The sequence below is a fragment of the Protopterus annectens genome, chromosome 11.part0, assembly GCF_019279795.1.
Source record: "Protopterus annectens isolate FY-2018-M chromosome 11.part0, PAN1.0, whole genome shotgun sequence".
NCBI classification, from domain to species: domain Eukaryota; kingdom Metazoa; phylum Chordata; order Ceratodontiformes; family Protopteridae; genus Protopterus; species Protopterus annectens.
Window position 1 is genome coordinate 727,335,191 of NC_056745.1, and position 19,662 is coordinate 727,354,852.

Here is a 19,662-nt window from a genome sequence, read left to right on the forward strand (position 1 = left end):
GGTTAGGGTGCGGGTAAGGTAAGTGTGTGATAGTGATGTACCTTAGGGTTTGGGTTAAGGTTAGTGCATAGATAGTTATGTAGGTAAGGTTTAGTGTAGGTTTGTAAGGTTTTTGGTGTGCTTGTGTTGTGTGCGCGTTTTTCGGGAAAGGTATTTGTTTTGTTGGTTGTCAGGATTGTGGTTTGTCAGGCATGTGAAGTTTCGTGTTTTTTAACTTTCGGTTTTGTCATGTTGGTTATTTCGTTGTCGGTGTTTTGGCGTTTCGGTGTTATCACGTAGACCCGTACCTTTCCAAGCACCTGCAGCAATTGGAGAGACCGCAAAGGTTCCTCACAAGAAAAATTCAAGGTCTTCAGCATCTGTCCTATGTGGATCATCTGAAATCAGTGTCACTTTATTCTGTTTCATACAGACAACTCAGTGGTGATCTCTGCCTTACATGTAAGACTATCTTTGACCCTGCATTATTGAAAATACTGCATATCTGTAAGTCAAATGGTACACGGGTTACTCACTCTAAAGACCATAACCTGGTATGTGACATTAATAAAACCTGTTCGAGGGACAGATTTGTCTCCCAGAGGTTATCTCACCTCTGCAACAGACTCCCACTTCTTGTCAAGCAGAGAACTTCATTGGCCCTCTTCAAACACAACCTGGATGATTGGATGGGTAACTGTAAATTCACCCTGGGGGTTCCACCTGTGTCTCTCTTGGACAAGGGCAGTAGGTACTGATCATGGAAATAAGGGTAAAACTTGATTAGGCTTATAAGGTCCCTAGGGTCATTAGCCTAGTAATTTCCTATGATCCTTTGTGTTGATTCAGTATCAAGATGTTAACATGTTGCATTATAGGTTCATAGGTTCATAGGTTCATAGGTTTATACTAGGCTATCTGCCCTAAGGCATTTATAAGCCTAGCCCAAAGTTTTGTGGCTTACGCCACCCCTTATGTTAAAAAATATTTTGCCCATTAGTTTGTTGTGCCTCTGTCCAGCAGTGACACAGAGATGATTCCCGGGGTAAACCTACGATCTCCCATCCACCGGTCAAGATTTCTCTTGAACAGAGCCAGCGAGGTGCTCTGCCTCACATGGACCGGGATTTTATTCCACAGCATAGGGAGTCTCTGAGTGACTAATCTATCCCTCCAGCATGTCTTATTTATATCCCTGCTAAGGTTTAAGTCGCTTGCTCTAGTGGATCTGGTAGATTTGGATTTTTTGTGGTGGAGCATGTCCATTAATTCCGGGTTGGACATGGCCTTGTATGTCAGGCACAGGTCACCTCTGAGCAGACGGTATGCGACTGAATTGAGCTGGAGTTTCTTCAGTCTGGCAGCATATGACAGATTTTGGAATCCCTTTATCCTTTTGCTGAGGAACTTTTGGGGTCTCTCCAATTGCTGCAGGTGTCGGGTGAGATACATCCAGAATGGGGCATTGTACTCGATCATTGGTCTGATAAGTGAAGAGTACAGGGGAACAATGACCTCACTTGATCTGGATGTGAATCCCTTCATGATCAGGTGGGCAATGTAGAAGGTCTTTCTAACCAGAAAGGGAAATCCACCTCCACCCAGTGCTAAATGATGAGACAGCTTAGCTGATAGAGGGATAAAATCCTGACTATGACTAAGGTAACTGAGTCTGATTAGTGCTTGGATTTCTGGTGGTGCTGCTGGCAGTAAGGATAAGCAGGCCTAATCTGGGTGGAGGTGGATTTCCCTTTGTGTCCTGGTAGAAGTTAAGGCTCAGGAGAAATTATCTCTGTGTGGTGATGGGCTGGGATACAGAAGAGGCTGACCACTGGGGCTGGCTTGCTACATACTGAAACTGCACTTCTTGGCTTGACCTGCACACACACAGAAAGATATCAGAATGAAACTTTCATGACTGGTATTACTGACTGATGATATTTTCTGTGGCTCACCAGTAATCAGTTCTTATGCAAGACTGACAAAATATAAAAAAGTCAAAAGTGTTGCTACTTACCACAAATAGTTGAAAAGCATGCCACCAGTCAAGTCCACAGATATATTAGTTCCAAGTCACTTTACACAATCTCAACATGTCCACTGCCATTAAAATGTGTGCAACCCAAGTGTCAGTCCAAGAAGTTGATAGGAAAGCTAGATCTGGTCCATTCAGCAATACAAACCAATCATGGCTAACCAGAGAAAGTTACCTAACATGTGATCTGTTTCAGAGCACACTAAAACCTAAGCACTCTCTGAAACCCATAACATGGACAAATAGAATCACAAAAGAAAACCGGGCCTGAAAATAGACTAATAAAACAAACATTCCACCAAACCTCTGCAGCAGGAGACACACAGGGCTCTTAACCAAGCCTGTGACATTAATAGAACATGTTGGAGAGACTGATATATCTCCCAGAGATTTCCACTCCTCTGGCATATGCTCCCACTTCATGTGAAGCAGAGCTCCTCAATGACCCTATTTAAACACAACCTTGACAATTGGATGGGTGACCATAAATTCACCCTGGGGGTGGCACCTATGTCCCTCATGAACAGGGGTAGTCAGTGCTGATCATAGAATTGCTCTAACAATAACCACCTAACTATAGTCAATTAGGGTGAATGGGTTTTTACACAACTAGGCTTGTAAAGGCCCTAGGGCCATTAGCCTAGTAACCTCCTATGAACCTGACTAATCACAACATACAGGATGATAGCAGGACGGTCATGATGTGCCATTATATGCCTTCTTTATTTCAGCCTAACCCTGCAGGTGACCATCTCAGCAGCAGCAGCAACAGTAAGATAATAGGGAACATGGACTACCTGCATCCCCTAACCATACCAGGAACACACAATGGTTAACATTATATCAATCATCCATAAAAAAAAAAAAAAAAAAAAAAAGCATTCAAGGGGTGTTGAAAACCATGCAGTGTTACACAAATCAGAAACAGTAATCAGTACACCCTTGAAAAAGCAACCACAGCAGTAGCAATGAAAGGTTTTTTAATGGTTAAACGCTTTCATCTTTCACAAAAAGTACAAACATTTTCAGAACCGAATGTTAGCTTGAATAATGCTTGATCATGTGAAAACTGAGCAAACCACACGTAATATTTAAAAGTACATGGATAAGAAAAATACGAGTAGAAATACATTAGATAACAATAATATATATTTGTGTATAAAATCATTAAATTGATAAATTAGGATAAAAATATGAAAAAAAATGTATATTTCAAACTGTGTTCAAAAATCACAATCTGGCTTCATTCATTTTCAAATAATACAGAAGGGACACATTCTCATTGATACCTGCAGGGTAACAGGCGTTGTAGTTTCAGCTGCCATAAGAGTAATTTAGCTTCTATTATCTCCTTCCAGAGATCCCCTCTTGGATTTGGAATTATTCTTTCCAAATTAATAAAATTAATCTTTTTGAAACCTGTGCTGTGAATAGAATGTATATGCAAGTCATTCTTAATGTATTTTCTTTTAATGTCATATATGCATTCAGGTACGTGTTCCCATAATGTTATTTTCCTATATAATAGGCCAACCAAGAGTGGCATAAAGCTACATATGTCACTCCCTTTGGCCTACAAGTGCTATATCTAATAAGTTTAACTTTAATTCATCATAATTTAAAGCTGTCCTTTTGTAAAATATAACTGCTGAAGTTGGAGCCATTGTATTTGAATGCCTTCTTTTCTTTTTTGTGTTGTTACAGTGATGCAGTTTTCTAATCCACTGCGGTTATAGTTAGTGTTTGTTTTCTTTTTTAGTTTTTTTCTATACATTTTTGTTTATTATATGAATACATTTCATTCCTAAGAGGTTAATTTAGGTGCTTTTTGTTATTCGGGGGGGGGGGGTTAATTGTGCTTTGTGTTTGTTTGTTTGTAGTATGCAAGGTTGCTTTTTTCTTTATATGGAACTGAAAAAGAGATGTGGTAAGTGCTTTAGCTGATTTTATACTTTACTTTTCTCTTTAAAATGGACTTGCAGATTTGGGTTTAGATGCTACTGTACATGGGTTAGGATGCTTTGGGGGGATGTGTGGATATGTTTGATTTTGCGTGCATAGTATATAAAACTTTATGATAGTTTTTGAAAAGTAGCATCAATACGGTGGGTTTAGGTAAATATTAGTAAGCCTGTTGATGTACCAAGGATGTAGGTAAGCGATTGAAGATGTTCCAACAGTGCAAAAAAAAAAATACAGTATTTGCTGTGCATCAGATACATATTTTCTTTACACTCTTTATCTCAACTTTTATTCTGCTTATATCCAATGTTCAAAATTTGATTTTTAGATATCACATATTGTAGAGGGGGAAAATCACATAAATGTTTCTAAGGTTTTGAATATTTTATTTATTTTAGGGTATCTTGGGGTCTGGATTTGCCTTAAAGGTTCAGCAGAAACAACGTCAAAAACATTTCAATAGACAAATACCAGCTGCTGCCTCTCTTATTCAGGTATGTGATTTAACAGTACTTGAAAAAGTAAAACAAATTGTAGTAGGCAACTTTAACATGATGCAAAGGTTGTACAGAATCATTTCTGATGTTCATCAATATTTCCTATAAACTAAGAGTGGATAAACATATATAATTACAATACTGGTCTTTGTTAAAGGCATTTTTAATTTGAAAAGTGTAGCTTCCACAAATACCCTTGTAATGGCTTTAGCCTTGGCTTTTTTAAAATATACATTAATTCATAAAGACATGTAACAAATAATATTTGTGCATAAATTTAGAACTTGATCAGTTTCCGTCAGTTTTGCATATTTTAGGAGTTATCCAAATATATTTATACGGTGATGCTTATCTATGTTATATTTTTTTTTACAATTATAAGTATATATCATGGATGACATCTCAACATGTTTTTTTATCATTTAGTGCTGAAAGATACATTTTATCCAGTTTGCAAGTCTCCTTTTTTCAAACTTACTCATACATCATTTTCTGAAAAAAAATGGAAAAGATTTGTCGCTTTACTGGAAGTAAATAAAATGAATATATATATATATATATATATATATATATATATATATATATATATATATATATATATAAGCGCTACAGAATCCTGAAAGCCCAAAATCCTGAGACTAAAATCCTAAAAACTCAAAATAATGAAAACTCAAAATCCTGAAAACACACAGGATGCCAACACTTACTATATTCTACTACAAGTACATACAGAAACATATTATCCTTCAACTATATGGAGGGGACAAGCCCCCCTGCACCCCCAGACCCCTTGCTACTTAAATATATCAAATCCGATATTGCACTTCACTACACTAAGTGCAATCTTGGAGTTGATATATTTAAGTAGCTGGGGGTGCAGGGTGGCTTGCCCCCCTGCTTATCCTTGTAGAACAGTAATATAGTTTGTGTTTGATTTCTTTCTGTATGTTCTTGTGCTGGAATAAGTATCCTGTGTGTTTTCAGTATTTTGAGTTTTCAGTATTTTGAGTTTTCAGGATTTTGAACTTTCAGGATTTTGGTCTCAGGATTTTGGTCTTCAGGATTTTGGGCTTTCAGGATTCTGTAGCGCTCCCATGTGTATATATATATATATATATATATATATATATATATATATATATATATATATATATAGGTTCATAGGTTCATAGGTTTATACTAGGCTATCTGCCCTAAGGCATTTATAAGCCTAGCCCAGAGTTTTGTGGCTTACGCCACCCCTTATGTTAAAAAATACTGTGCCCATTAGTTTGCTGTGCCTCTGTCCAGCAGTGACACAGAGATGATTCCCGGGGTAAACCTACGATCTCCCATCCACCGGTCAAGATTTCTCTTGAACAGAGCCAGCGAGGTGCTCTGCCTCACATGGACCGGGATTTTATTCCACAACATAGGGAGTCTCTGGGTGACAAATCTATCCCTCCAGCATGTCCTATTTATATCCGTGCTAAGGTTTAAGTCGCTTGCTCTAGTGGATCTGGTAGATTTGGATTTTTTGAGGTGGAGCATGTCCATTAATTCCGGGTTGGACATGGCCTTGTATGTCAGGCACAGGTCACCTCTGAGCAGACGGTATGCGACTGAATAGAGCTGGAGTTTCTTCAGTCTGGCAGCATATGACAGATTTTGGAGTCCCTTTATCCTTTTGGTGAGGAACTTTTGGGGTATCTCCAATTGCTGCAGGTGTCGGGTGAGATACATCCCAAATGGGGCATTGTACTCGATCATTGGTCTGATAAGTGAAGAGTACAGGGAAACAATGACCTCAGTTGATCTGAATGTGAATCCCTTCATGATCAGGTGGGCAATGTAGAAGGTTTTTCTAACCACTTTAGCAATGTGAGTGTCAAAAGAAAGGCCAATGATAACCTCTTCTGTGCTTAGTGGATTGCCACCTATATGGTAGCTTGGGGTTACCTTGTTTTTCTCGAAGGGTATGACTTTACATTTTTTGGCATTTAACTTCAGGCCATGGCTCTGGCACCAGCTATCAGTTTCCGTGAGACCCCTCTGAAGGATATCTGTGTCCGATGTACTTTCCACTATGGCTCCCAGTTTGCAGTCATCTGCAAACTTTGTCAGCCATAGTCCTCCTATGTTAGCCTGTACTTCTGAGAAGTAGATGCCGAACAACAGGGGGCCAAGGACTGAGCCCTGTGGGACATCACTTGTGACTGGCTTGGAGTCTGACATGGCGCCAGCTACTCTAACCCTGTGGGTTCTGTCCTTTAGCCAGTTTGCAACCCATCTTGTGACATATGGGTTTACATTTAAGCTGGTAAGTTTCTCTATAATACCCGAGTGGAGTATTGTGTTGAAAGCTTTTGCAAGGTCAAGGTAGGCTGTATGGACTGCCTTTCCCTCATCAATGGCCTTGGTGACTGTTTCGAAGAAGTCAACCAAGTTCAAAAGGCATGATCTGCCCTTGACAAAGCCAAACTGGGTCGGGTCCAATGTCTGCAAGTCCCCTATGTCTTTGTTTATGAGTTCCATTATGATCCTCTCCATAGCTTTGCAGACCAGGCTTGTTAAGCTTATGGGGCGGTAATTACCAGGGTCCGTAGAGGCACCGCCTTTGTGGAGTGGGACCACAGTTGCCGTACACCACTCCTTGGGCACGTATCCTGTGGTAAGGCTAAGATTAAACAGCTGCCTTATGTGCGGGTTTAGTTCCTCATTGAGTTCGTGTAGCACACAGCCGGGGACACCATCCGGTCCCATTGATGCTGTGTTTTTAGCTTTAGAGAGAGCAGCTTTCACCTGCGCATTGGAGATGTCTGGGAGGCTGCACTCCGCTGGGATAGTTATCTCTCCTTTTGGGGGGGAGAGGGGGGTGAAGTTTGTACTGAACCTGTCTGCCAGTATGTTGACAATGTCTGTGGGTTCAGTGATATATATATATATATATATATATATATATATATATATATATATATGTATGGATCTAGGACATTTCACCAAATGCACATTTCACCGAAACTCATATCACTGAACACAAATCACCGAAAGCACAATTCACCAAAAACACAATTCACCGAAACACATTTCACCAAAAATGGTATATGGCCTTGTTCCCACTGTATTGCGACCCTGGAGTTGGTATATATAGTAGGGGGTGCCCCCCACATATTTCAAATATATATCATGTTTAGATAAGAGTAATAGATTGCAATTTCAAGTATGCATGGATATAGTGTAACACATTTAAAATATAGCCCCCCACACCCCCCTACTATATATACTAACTCCAGGGTCACAATACAGTGGGGACAAGGCCATATACCATCTTCAGTGAAATGTGTTTCGGTGAATTGTGTTTTTGGTGAATTGTGCTTTCGGTGAAAATGCACAGTAATTTAACTTTCGGTGAAATGTGCATTCGGTGAAATATCCTAGATCCATATATATATATATATATATATATATATATATATATATATATATATATGTGTGTGTGTGTGTGTGTGTGTATATATATTATTACTACATTACATTATTACATTATTACATTATTAAAAAATAATAAAATATGGATGCACGTTCAGTCTTAGACAAGGGGATATTAGGACATACACAGAGTACAGGGAAACATGTTGGATCATCGTTTTGAGGGGTGATAGGTGTAAAGGTTTGAATGAAAGTGCATCCATTAAACCTGCCTTGAAAAGAAGAAGGCTACATAAATGATCCATCTATTAGTGTTGCTTTTTATACATATATTCCCTATATATACTTCTGTATTTATATATATATATATATATATATATATATATATATGCGATATTTTATTATTTTTGTAAATTTATCATAGTAGCATACGTATATGGTTTTATATGCATATTTTTATGTGTGGATGCAGTATATGAAAAAGGTTTTTTATATATTCTTGTAGTAATTAAATATAGTGTATATCTACCTTTAAGATGTTTTAGTAGCTAATTGATGTCTTAATTGATTTTTTAATTGACTCAAAGGAAACTATATATACCTTGGTTATTTTGAATGTAGATGTTATTAGGTCTGAAGAAGCTCATAGCGAAAGCGCTCACCTCTTGTTTTAATAAACCTGAGTTTTATTCTGGTCTTTGTGCTCCTGTGTGGATCTTTAAAATCTGTCTAAGATGGATTGAAGCTGAGTACCATTCTGCCTGATTGTTATTTGGAAGTATCCTTCGTTTGGCTGCTTTACCTGCTACATGGTAGCTCTGTAGTTGGTTTGTGCTACATATTTTTATATGTAATACAATATGTTGATTTTTTATTAGTTTTCTATATGAAACATCTGAACAAGTTGCTAAATACTCACTATATCAAGAACTACAAAATTAAAATGATGTTAAAATTGCAATTATCCAAGTTAAGGGATTTATAAAACAACTTGTGACATTTGTATTTTCAGAAATGCAACAGCTACAACAAAAATGAGCATCGTATATAAACAAACCTCTTTTTATACTGCTTTTGATTGATAAATTACATCACCAATCATTAATGCATTTAATACTGTCTTTCAGCTTTTCCCGGTTAGAGGTCACCACAGCGGAGCTCCGGTCCTCTGATGATTGGCAGTGGATTTTTACGGTGCCTAGTTGCCAGCCTGATGCCCAACCTTCAAAGAAGCCACACCCATTCATGCATTTAATATTCTTCCTATAAAAGACATTTATGAAAAGGCAAAAGAATGATTGATGAGCAAGCATGTTAGTGTCCATGTTGAATAATAGGTCTGTAGATGGAATAAAAATTAAGGGTGAAAGGGTGTCATAGTCTAATACATGAAAAATCTTCTTGTACAAGAAGTCCAGCAACAGCTTGGATATTGAGATTGTTAGCTATAGGTATTCCTTGTGAAGTTTAGGACACAATTGTGTAATGAAGGCCACTCAAATTATTAAAAAAAAAAATTTTTTTATTAAGATGAAGTTTCAAAAGCATAGATGTTACAGGCAATCAATGTGGAAGAACCAGCATTTTACAAAAAACAGTGAATAGAAAGATGTTAACATAAACATCCATATTCAGAGAAGAACTCAGAAACAAGAAAAAATGGTAAACAATGGCAGCATTCATAATGCAAACACAGTTTCAGTAATAATTAACTGGCACCATATGTAATGACAATTTTAGTTTTGATAGTAACATTTCCTGCAATATTTCTATCAACATTTTAGAGCTGTTTTATCTACGGAGCAGTTTGTATTTTATGCAAGGACTTGTAACTGATGCAGACACTAAGATGACCCACCACAAAATTCAAGTGCTCAACAAGTATACAAATAAGAATTTTGTGTGCTGTTTCCAAGAAAAACAGAAGGGGTTAAAGTGAGGAATCAGAGAAGTAATGAAGGAATAGAAATAATTATTGTGTAAGTAGGTTTTTCCACCTGAGAAATGGTTAAGAAATGACTTACAGTTTCAGAGCAGTCCTTGGTCAATTGTGATTGTTTCTTAAACACAAACTTGTCTTTGCTTTGGCTCATTAGCAGCAGTACAAAGAACTGCCTGCTCACACCCTTGTTCTCCCCTCCCCCTTCCCTGTTTATTACCTTAAGACAATCCTAAAGTTAATAAATATTACCTGTGACAGGCACCATTTTTAAAACTACAACCACCCTTGTCACTATCATATATTCATTTATCAGTTAACTCTGTTAACTGATTGTTTCCAGCCACCTCATAAGAGCAACTAACAGGGTCTCTACCCGCTTCACTCCCCACCCTGTCCCTTATTCCCTCCTGCCCCCAGTGGTACCATCTTTATTACACTCACAAACCCCTCCCATCTTTCCAATAGCCAACCACAGCCCTAACCCAACACTACCTCCTCCATCTTCCCACTACTATCACACCTCCTCAACTAACATGTACAAGCATACTTTACCTATGCTCACTGCATGCACTCTCCTTGCATATCTTACATCCTACCAAAGCTCCATTATTCCCCCACTCAACCATTTCCACTGTACTACTACTCACACCACCACTCAGGTCTTACCCTCACTCAGCTCCCCTCCCACCAACTCAAGAACCATCCCTATGCACCCCCCACATATTCTACCAACTATATTACTCAAACATAAAGCATCCCTACAACTTAACATAGTAACCCTCCCACCATACCTATTACCCACAGAGCACAATCATAAAGTTTCCCTTATAAACAAACACATTCAGAAACTGAGAAAACTAATAAACTTATGCATATCAAAACTAGCCCTAAGTGGAGACATCCACCCCAACCCTGGCCCTACCATCTCTAACCCCAATCCTCATAATCAGACTAGAAACCACAACTTCTCCCATATTACAGCCGATAGAAAGCCAAGTGACTTCCTTCTACTAAGCCTAAATATTAGAAGTATATCCAACAAAGTCCATGAACTCCATGCCACCATAGACTTATACTCCCCAGATATAGTCATCCTGACAGAAACCTGGCTAAAACCTCACATTACCAGTGAGCAAATACTCCCTACAGGTTACGGCATACTAAGAGTAGACCAGCTAAACAAGAAAGGAGGCGGTGTAGCTATAATATTTAAACAGCATCTAAACATCCAGATCTTAAAATCATCAGCTCCACAAATAGGCAATGAAGAAATAATATATACCAACCTCAAAATAAACCAAAACAAAACAATCAACTTAATTGGATGCTACTTCCCACCTGGTCAAAACATCCCTCCACTAGAAAACCTCCTCAGCTGGTCTACCCACCATCTCCCCCAAGAAACTATCATTTTAGGTGATTTCAATATTGACTGGAAATCCTGTTCTGCCTACCATCCAACCCATCATGTAAACTTTCATGGCTTCACCCAACTAGTCCAGTCGCCAACCAGGATAAATAAAAAATCCAGCAAGCACACTACCCTGGATTGAATACTAGTCAGTAAGAGCCCTCAGTCATATATAACAGACTGCTTACCAGATAGCCTCAGTGATCACTCCCCAACATTCCTACTCAAAAAATACCTATACCAAGCTAAACCTGTCATCTGCTGTCTAATACGTAAAAAACTAAACTTTAACCCACTCACATTCATCTCATCCCTCAAATAATGTAACTGGCATTCTCTAAAGTACCTCAGTCTTGATGACGCAGTTGAATTTTTTAATACTACCTTCCTGAGCATCCTTAATTACCATGCCCCCTTAAGACTTTTCAGAACCAAAGTACAACCTTTCCCATGGCTACAGAAAACCACTAAGTCAGAAATGAAAAACAGGGATAAAGCCTGGGAGCAATGGAGTAAAACCAAAACCCCCTCAACTAGACAGAAATTCCTAGAACTTCACAATAGAGTCAAAAAGCTAATAAAACAGTACAGATTCCAATACTACCAGTCTGCCCTAGACTCCTCACAACACAGCCCCAAACAATTCTGGTCCTCCATAAACTCCATCCTCCACCCAGGTAAAGTCAGTACCCCTCCTCCTAACATCTCTCACTCCTCAGAAAATATTGCTACCTCATTCAACACACACTTCACCCAAACCATACTATCACTAGCTAAACAACACAACACCCTCCCCTCCAACCCACACCTTCAACTAGTAATCTCCCCACTGCCTTCTCTTTTTCTCCTGTACCTACTTCCAACATAAAAAGCTCTTAACTAAACTTAAACCCACCAAATTAGCAGCAGACAACCTCCCAAGTGAATACCTACAAATCGCAGCTAATGCTCTGGCCTATCCAGTATCCATCTTGATTAACCGATCTCTGTCAGAAAGTTACATTCCCACACTGTTGAAAGTATCACATATAATTCCCGTCCACAAAGGCAGACCTTCCACAGAACTAACCAATTACCGCCCCATAGCTTTTCTCTCTCCACTCTCCAAAATACTAGAGAGATGCATACACTCTCAGGTCTCAGTCTACCTCCTTACTAACAACCTCCTTTCCAGTACTCAGCATGGTTTCTGACCAAACCATAGCACCATCACTGCCTTACTCTCCTTTACTAACACTATCCTTCAGCATAAAAACAATGGTTATCTCTCCTCTGCTACTTTCCTAAACCTATCTAAAGCATTCGACATGGTCCCACACAAACAACTTATCTCTGTCCTCAATAACCTATCCTTCTCTCAATCAGTCACCAACTGGTTTTAGAGTCACCTGTCTGACCACCAACAATCCGTTGTATGGCAGAATGACATATCTCCCCAACTACCTGTCTTCATAGGGGTTCCCCAAGGATCCATCCTTGGACCCCTACTCCTCACTGTTTACACCAATAATCTAGCCTCTGCCACCAAACATGGAACACTCATACAATACGCAGATGATTCAACCATCATCTGCTCAGCCCAGCCCCTACCCAAACTGCAAAAAGTCACACAGGAAGCCTTTTCCTTTGTTGAAACTTGGTTATCCGATGCCCAGTTAATACTCAACCCAAACAAAACTAAACTACTCATCTTCCAACCCACCAAACATACTCAAAACAACTCTCACTTTAACATCACAGCAAAAGACAACACCACTATATACCCAACTGAACACACCAAATTGCTAGGAGTGGAAATAGACAATACACTAAAATTTGACATTCAGATATCCATGACCATAAAAAAAGTCCACAAAAAACTAGGAACGTTATACAGAAATAACCAACTTCTCACCAAAGCAGCAAAGATTTCAACAGCAAATTCCCACCTTATCTCCATCCTACTTTATGCCTGTCCAATATATACCAACCTAAGGCAATGCAATCTAAACAAGCTAGAGACCTGCTACAACAAAATCGCCAAATTCGCCACAGGGGCATCCTACCGTAGTCACCACTGTCTCTCACTTGCTGAACTGGGCTGGCTTGAACTCCCTCACCTCCTTCAGTGGTATCAACTCTCACTCGCCCACAAACTAGTAAACCATCCACTAAATGTCCCATCCCTCCAGAATCTACTCCAACCCTATCGCACCACCAGACCACTAAGATCCAGCAACAAAAATCACTTGCAGATCACTAAAGCTAATAACTCTGCTGGTGAAGCACTATTCTCTTGCACCATAGCCAAATTATGGAACTCCCTTCCACCCACAATTACCACCGTACCATCATGCACCCACTTCAAAACGTTACTAAAAGTGCACCTAAAAACATGTTGGCTATGCCCTTGCAACTCCCACTCTAATATCACCCACTGCATCCAACCACTACCTTTCTTTCCACTCCACTAACTACCTTGATTATAGCAAGCTCAGATGCTCATAAGCCTAGTACTTATTATACAGCAAGAACTTCTTATTGTAACATTTGTTAATGTCTGTTATGTACTTCACAGATAAAGATTCTAGTTGTCCACTGATGTACTATGTTCTTCATCTGTAAACATGTTGTAAGTAATTGTTATGTTAAATTGTTAATTGTAATCCAATGTAACTACTGTCTGTTTATTTTAACTGTGGAGCTTTTCTCCCCGGGCCTCTGCTGAAAATGGACCTACGTCCAGTCGGACACTCCCGGTCAATAAATGTAAATAAATAAATAAATAAATAAAGTAAAACTGGACATTTTAAAGCAGTCTAGCAATACCCTAATTAAGCTTTGCAATAAAGGAAGTAGTATTAAGAAGACCCTTGACTAAGTTCCCAAAAAAGTAATATTATACTACATTATTAGAGAAACAAGAGAGGAAATAGAGGTATTTAATTAAAGTAAATTTATTTCATACTTTTTCTCTCTTGACTATTAACACTAGATATGAATAAATATTGTACTGATGACCATCTGACATGATCTGTTTTGTACAGCTTACCTAAAGGTATCCAGGATTGTTTAAATCTCCATTCTGATTTAGTGTATTGTTAATCTTTATTTTACAGAGCTATTTATATCAGTGTACTAACCACTTAGAAGGAAATGCCTGTTTGTACTTGACAGCCACAAGTGATTTTTGTATAATCTCTAGATAAATATCTTTACTGCAAAGACAGTTCCTTGTATATGATATAGAATTGATGACAGGTATGGCTGCTTGAAACAGCTAGTTGCATATGTACACAATCAGCAGTATAAAAATTCAGAGGTTCTACTATGAATTGTCGATTTCCACAAAGCCAACAATCCAAAATAACAAAAAAAAAAATAATAGACACAAAACACAGTAGGGAATTGTTTTGCTCCCTTGCACCCCTCCATGAGGAGGACAAGCCCCCCCCCCCGGAACTATATAAGCTCATACTGAGGGATCCCCCAACTCAATGGAAATGGCTTTTAAGCAGACCAAACACTCACAATGACTATCAATGTCTTGCACAGAGTAGTTTTAAAGTGCTTCTTAGTGGCTCCCTGTGGGTTATGCACTAGTGTCATTAACCAAGATTTGAATGGGTAGACTTTCACATGGAAAATAAAACTGGGCGGGGATACATGGCAAAGGAGAGGGTGATTACTTAATCCTACCTATTCCATTATAAAATTACACAATTAACTGTGGTCATCAGTATTAGAATAGTTTGGACTTACAACTAAATGACCATGAGGAAGAGGCAGTATAGTGAACTTGTGTGCCAAATGTGAGAATCATGGGTGCTTGAAGTCTTCATCCCATGTGTTATAGTCTATCTGGAAAATAGACTGTCAGGCCTTCCTGTAATGGTACTGCTCCTCCCACTGGTCTAGATGGGGGGTTCTCATAGCAACATGGATGCAGTTCATCACCCCAAGCACCTTAGGAAATTATGCCATTCTGTAGAAGGTATGCATGTTACTGGCACAATCCTGCAGTGAAACTGTGAAATAAAAATGCTCATCCACATATGCCAGGAATATATATTTAGGAACTGCTGTTGCATCCTTGGGGCAGAAGCTTGTGATGGTATACCTAACATGTTCCCATTTTGTCTCTCAAATACATACCTTAGTATCCACCGTCATATGAAGGCCTTGCATCCAATCATGCTTGTACAGCATACAAATGCACCTCTAAATCTACCCAGTGACCACTGTTCAGCAAAGTTCAGATGAAATGCTTTTTGCCTACACCTTCATCTCCTAGGTCTGCAAGTGGCATTTGCACATTGGGTTTCATGTGACCAAAACAAGCAACTCAAAATGGGAAATAGTCATCTTCATGGATTACAAACTGGATAGAAAAAGCATGGATTTGCTTTTTATAACCCATCTGCATACAGTGCTGATATGTGTCAAAAAGCAACTATAAATCAAAAACGTTGGGAAGAGACTCACTTACATAAGACAGTCTCAGATTTTTCACATATTTATCACTTGCTTCTCAGGATTCCCTTAATAGCATAACACTTCCTCAATTATCTTTTACCTATATCACTTTGGTGCAGCTTGTGCCACTGAATCACTCCTTGTCTGCACTTATGAACAGCCTGTACACATACCTTTTGCTCTTAAGTGTAACAGCTGTGAATATTACACTTTGCCTCCCTGCATCAATCTATTATAACACAGTTATATATATGACAATAGCTCCATGAAGTCTGAGACATTTTCTTCTTGTGTGAATTTTGTTGAGAGCGAACAAGATATAATCCAAGTATAATCACTTTCAATGTTATGACAGCACTGGGGCTAAACTTACAGCTGTCTCCAACTTGACAAAATATATTGACTAATAACATTTGCCATTATTAACAAATTTAAATGGTAGCATACATGTCTTAAATATGTTGCTAAGAGAATGACTGTTTTCATATGGACAAATGTGTTTTAGCTTGACTTAGGCTGGGAAGATGTTGCTTTGTCAGCACTTTGCCTCTTAACACTAACTTGATGAGAAGAATAACAGTATATTATGATGTTGCTAGCAAGTTTTATTTTTCATTGGACTGAGAAGTGCCAGAATAACAGCTGTGTGAAGTTGCAGAACTGATAAAAGACCATCCAAAACAAATTCACATTAAGCTCAGTGAAGAACTAAAGTACTTCCATGCTTATCAAGAAAAAACATTCAGGAGAAGCCAGAAAAGGACATCTAGACCATCAAGAGCTGTATCAGGTCATCTTCCAAGACAATATTCATTTAGCTTTACTTTAATACCATACCGATAATCATTTTCACGATTAAGGAGACTAAGTAATGAGCTGCAAGCAACAACAAGACAAGAGGCAAAAGTATCGCATAAAAGAAGGTTGTCAGAAACACACACACACACACACACACACACACACACACACACACACACACACACACACACACACACACACACACACACACATGCACACACTCTCTACATCCATCACAGATAGTGTCCACACACATAGACCATCTTATGCTGAGGTAACCTCAAAGACCTCATAATCCTGCAAACAATAATGCCTATCCTTAACAATCTCTAAAGCATACAACAAAAGCAACACCAAACACCACACATAAGCCTTCACTCAATGCACCCACAATAATAAAGCCCATAAGGCAAGGAAACAATTTACTGAGGTCTCTTGTCATAAGGGACTCCATTGTATGACACACAGATGCCCCACTTTACAGACTGGACAAGGATCTGACAAGTTACACATGCACTAACGTCATTGCACCACAGGTAACATTATCATTTTACCAGAGTCCATGTGGGCATAAATGATCTGAGACATGCCTCTCTGGATTATATGATGAGTGACATTGTGGACCTCTCTGAATATGTGTTACAGACTGGTATGTGCCTTGTATTGAGCAGCATTCTAGCTTCATCAAGAATGATGCCACAGTATGAACAAACATGATTAACTTTAACAATTGGCAGTTTTTGGCATCATTCCAGGGGAACTCAATATCTGTCAGGCTGGAAGGACATGGTCAACAGACCACATTGCTTTGCCAAAGATAGCCTGCACCTATACCCCTGGGCTTCTGGATTTTGGCTAAAATTTTATCCACCCCCTTAGAGCCTTTTTAGGCCATGCCAAACTGATAAACCTACCGACATAGCAAATAAAACCTGAAGGAACCTAAAGGTGTTACATCTCAATGTTAGGAGCCTTAACAAGAAACTCCACATCCTACAAACTATCCTCAGTCTGGAGAATATAGACATTTGTGCTATTAATAAGACATGGTTTAAAGCCTAAGAAAGCACTCCAGCAGTGCAAGGCCACAATGCCTTCCACATATTTAGACCATCAGCCACATAGACAGAGACTAAAGGTGGAGGTGTCTTGATTTACATTAGCAACAAGTGTACCTCAAGGTTGGTTAAACAGAATGATATCTTGGAGTTCATCCATGTGCAGATCACTTTAAATAGTGTCTTACTATATCTTAGCAAGCTCTAGGTCACCATTTATGTCTCAAGAATCCCACATCTCTTATCTAGACCAACTGGAAGCACTCTCCAGTCAACCAAACACTCTATTCATGAGAGACTTTTACCACTCCTGTATAGACTGGGAAACATTCACTGCCACCAACTTGCAGGCACAAAGTTTCCTGCATTTTATTAACGCAAATTCCCTTGATCAACATACCGGACCTTGCTCTCACCAATATGGGAGAGCGCTGCACTGTCCTCACTGGTGAGGTCGAATCACAAAGCTTTCTCATTTGAAATAAAAGTCAGCTTAGAAAACCCAGAAAAATATGTTACATTTGGAAACTATTATAAAGCAAACTACATCCCATTAAGTGACAGTTGGTCAAAATTAAATGCCCTGCCCAACCCAGAGTTCACAACAGCCTATGTAGAATTATTCATAGAAGCACTGTACAAACATGTAAATGGCTGCATTGAGGCTGCTGTACCTTCTAGAAGTAAGCACAAAACAAACCCCAAAATCAAACCACACTGGTGGAGTTCTAATCCTAAAAGGGTGTGTAACAAAAGGAAAAAAGTTATGGTAAAGGCTAGAAAGAGCAACTGTCATAATGACAAGAGCTTACTGATAAAACTAAACAGGAGACTAAAAGGACGAAATAAATGCAAGGCCAATTATGAGGTCAAGATAGCTTCTCAGGCTAAAGAAAACCACAAAGTCTTCTACAGCTATGTCTGAAACCTCAAAAATAACAGACAACACTGTGCTGAACTGGAACTAAATGGTGCCACTTTCACTGAACAAAGTTTAATAGCGAATATACTGGGGAATAAATTCAAATCAAATTTATTTATTTATTTATTTATTTTACATTTGTTAACCGGGAGAGTCCGACTGGATACATGTCCATTTTCAGCGCAGGCCCGGGGAGAAAAGCTCCAGGTACATAACAGACATATGAACATTGTTAATGCAAAAAAAGGAAGATAGTTGAGTTCTAAATACAATATAAAGATACATCACATCTTGGGAAAAAAAAAACAACAGCAGCATATAAAAAAACATAGGTCAGTTACAAAGGCGAGGCCTTGTTAAAAAGCGTTAAGGATAGTGAGGTAAGAGAAGGGTAAATGATAGTGGTTAATCAGGTTTGGAACAGGGACATTGCCAGAGAGTATTGAGATGGGGTTTAAGCTTTTTTTGAATTGTAGGAGGGAGGGTTCTGAGGTGAGCATGGTCGGTAGGAGTTCCACATTTTACCTACAAAGTTTGAGAATAGAGAATCCCCAGCAGAATTATTGGCTTTGGTAGTTTGAGCTAAGATCTTATTGGAGGAGCGAAAGATTGCAGGTTAATATAGGGGTGAATGATGTTTTCAGAGCTGGTGTTTTCTCTGGGTGATACAGTATCTGGTGAGCCGTTTTGAGTTGGTTGAAATGGAGTTGGCTGGAAAACTCTAACCACCCTAGTTGCTTCAAGTTAGTGCAGTGGTGCATTCTAAAGGTGGAATTTGTGGCAAATCTAGCTATGTGATTGTAACAAGAAGCAAGTTTGTTAAGGGTTGTCTTGTTTAGGTTTGTAAAGAGGGGAGGCATAGAAAAGAGTTGATAGTAGGTGTGTGCTGGCAATTGTAATTTTAGCGTGAGGAGTGAGAAAGTGTTTTACTTTATAGAGAGAGCCAAGCTTTTTATTGACGGTTTTGATGGTAAGATTGAAATGGGTGTCAAATTTAAGGGAGTTATCAATGGTAACACCTAATAGCTTTGTGTGAGCTTCTGGTGATATAGTGATTCCATTGGAGGATGTAATAGAGAAGGTGGGGAAGAGTCTTGTTAGTGGGTGAGAAAGTAAGTAGTTTTGTTTTGTTGGGGTTGAGAACTAGTTGTCGACTTGAGAACCATTTTTCTATTAGGTTGAAGGTGTCTTGGGT

General features: G+C 38.9%; 1 protein-coding gene across 1 annotated transcript in view; it reads left to right on the forward strand.

The window, feature by feature from the left end:
• LOC122814989 (potassium voltage-gated channel subfamily KQT member 1-like) overlaps positions 1 to 19,662 on the forward strand; it is a 1,169,537-nt gene that overhangs the window by 1,038,228 nt on the left and 111,647 nt on the right. Inside the window, exon 7 of the mRNA XM_044087244.1 lies at positions 4,375 to 4,470. Within this exon, the coding sequence (XP_043943179.1) occupies positions 4,375 to 4,470 (96 nt within the window). The remainder of the gene's footprint in view (positions 1 to 4,374; positions 4,471 to 19,662) is intronic.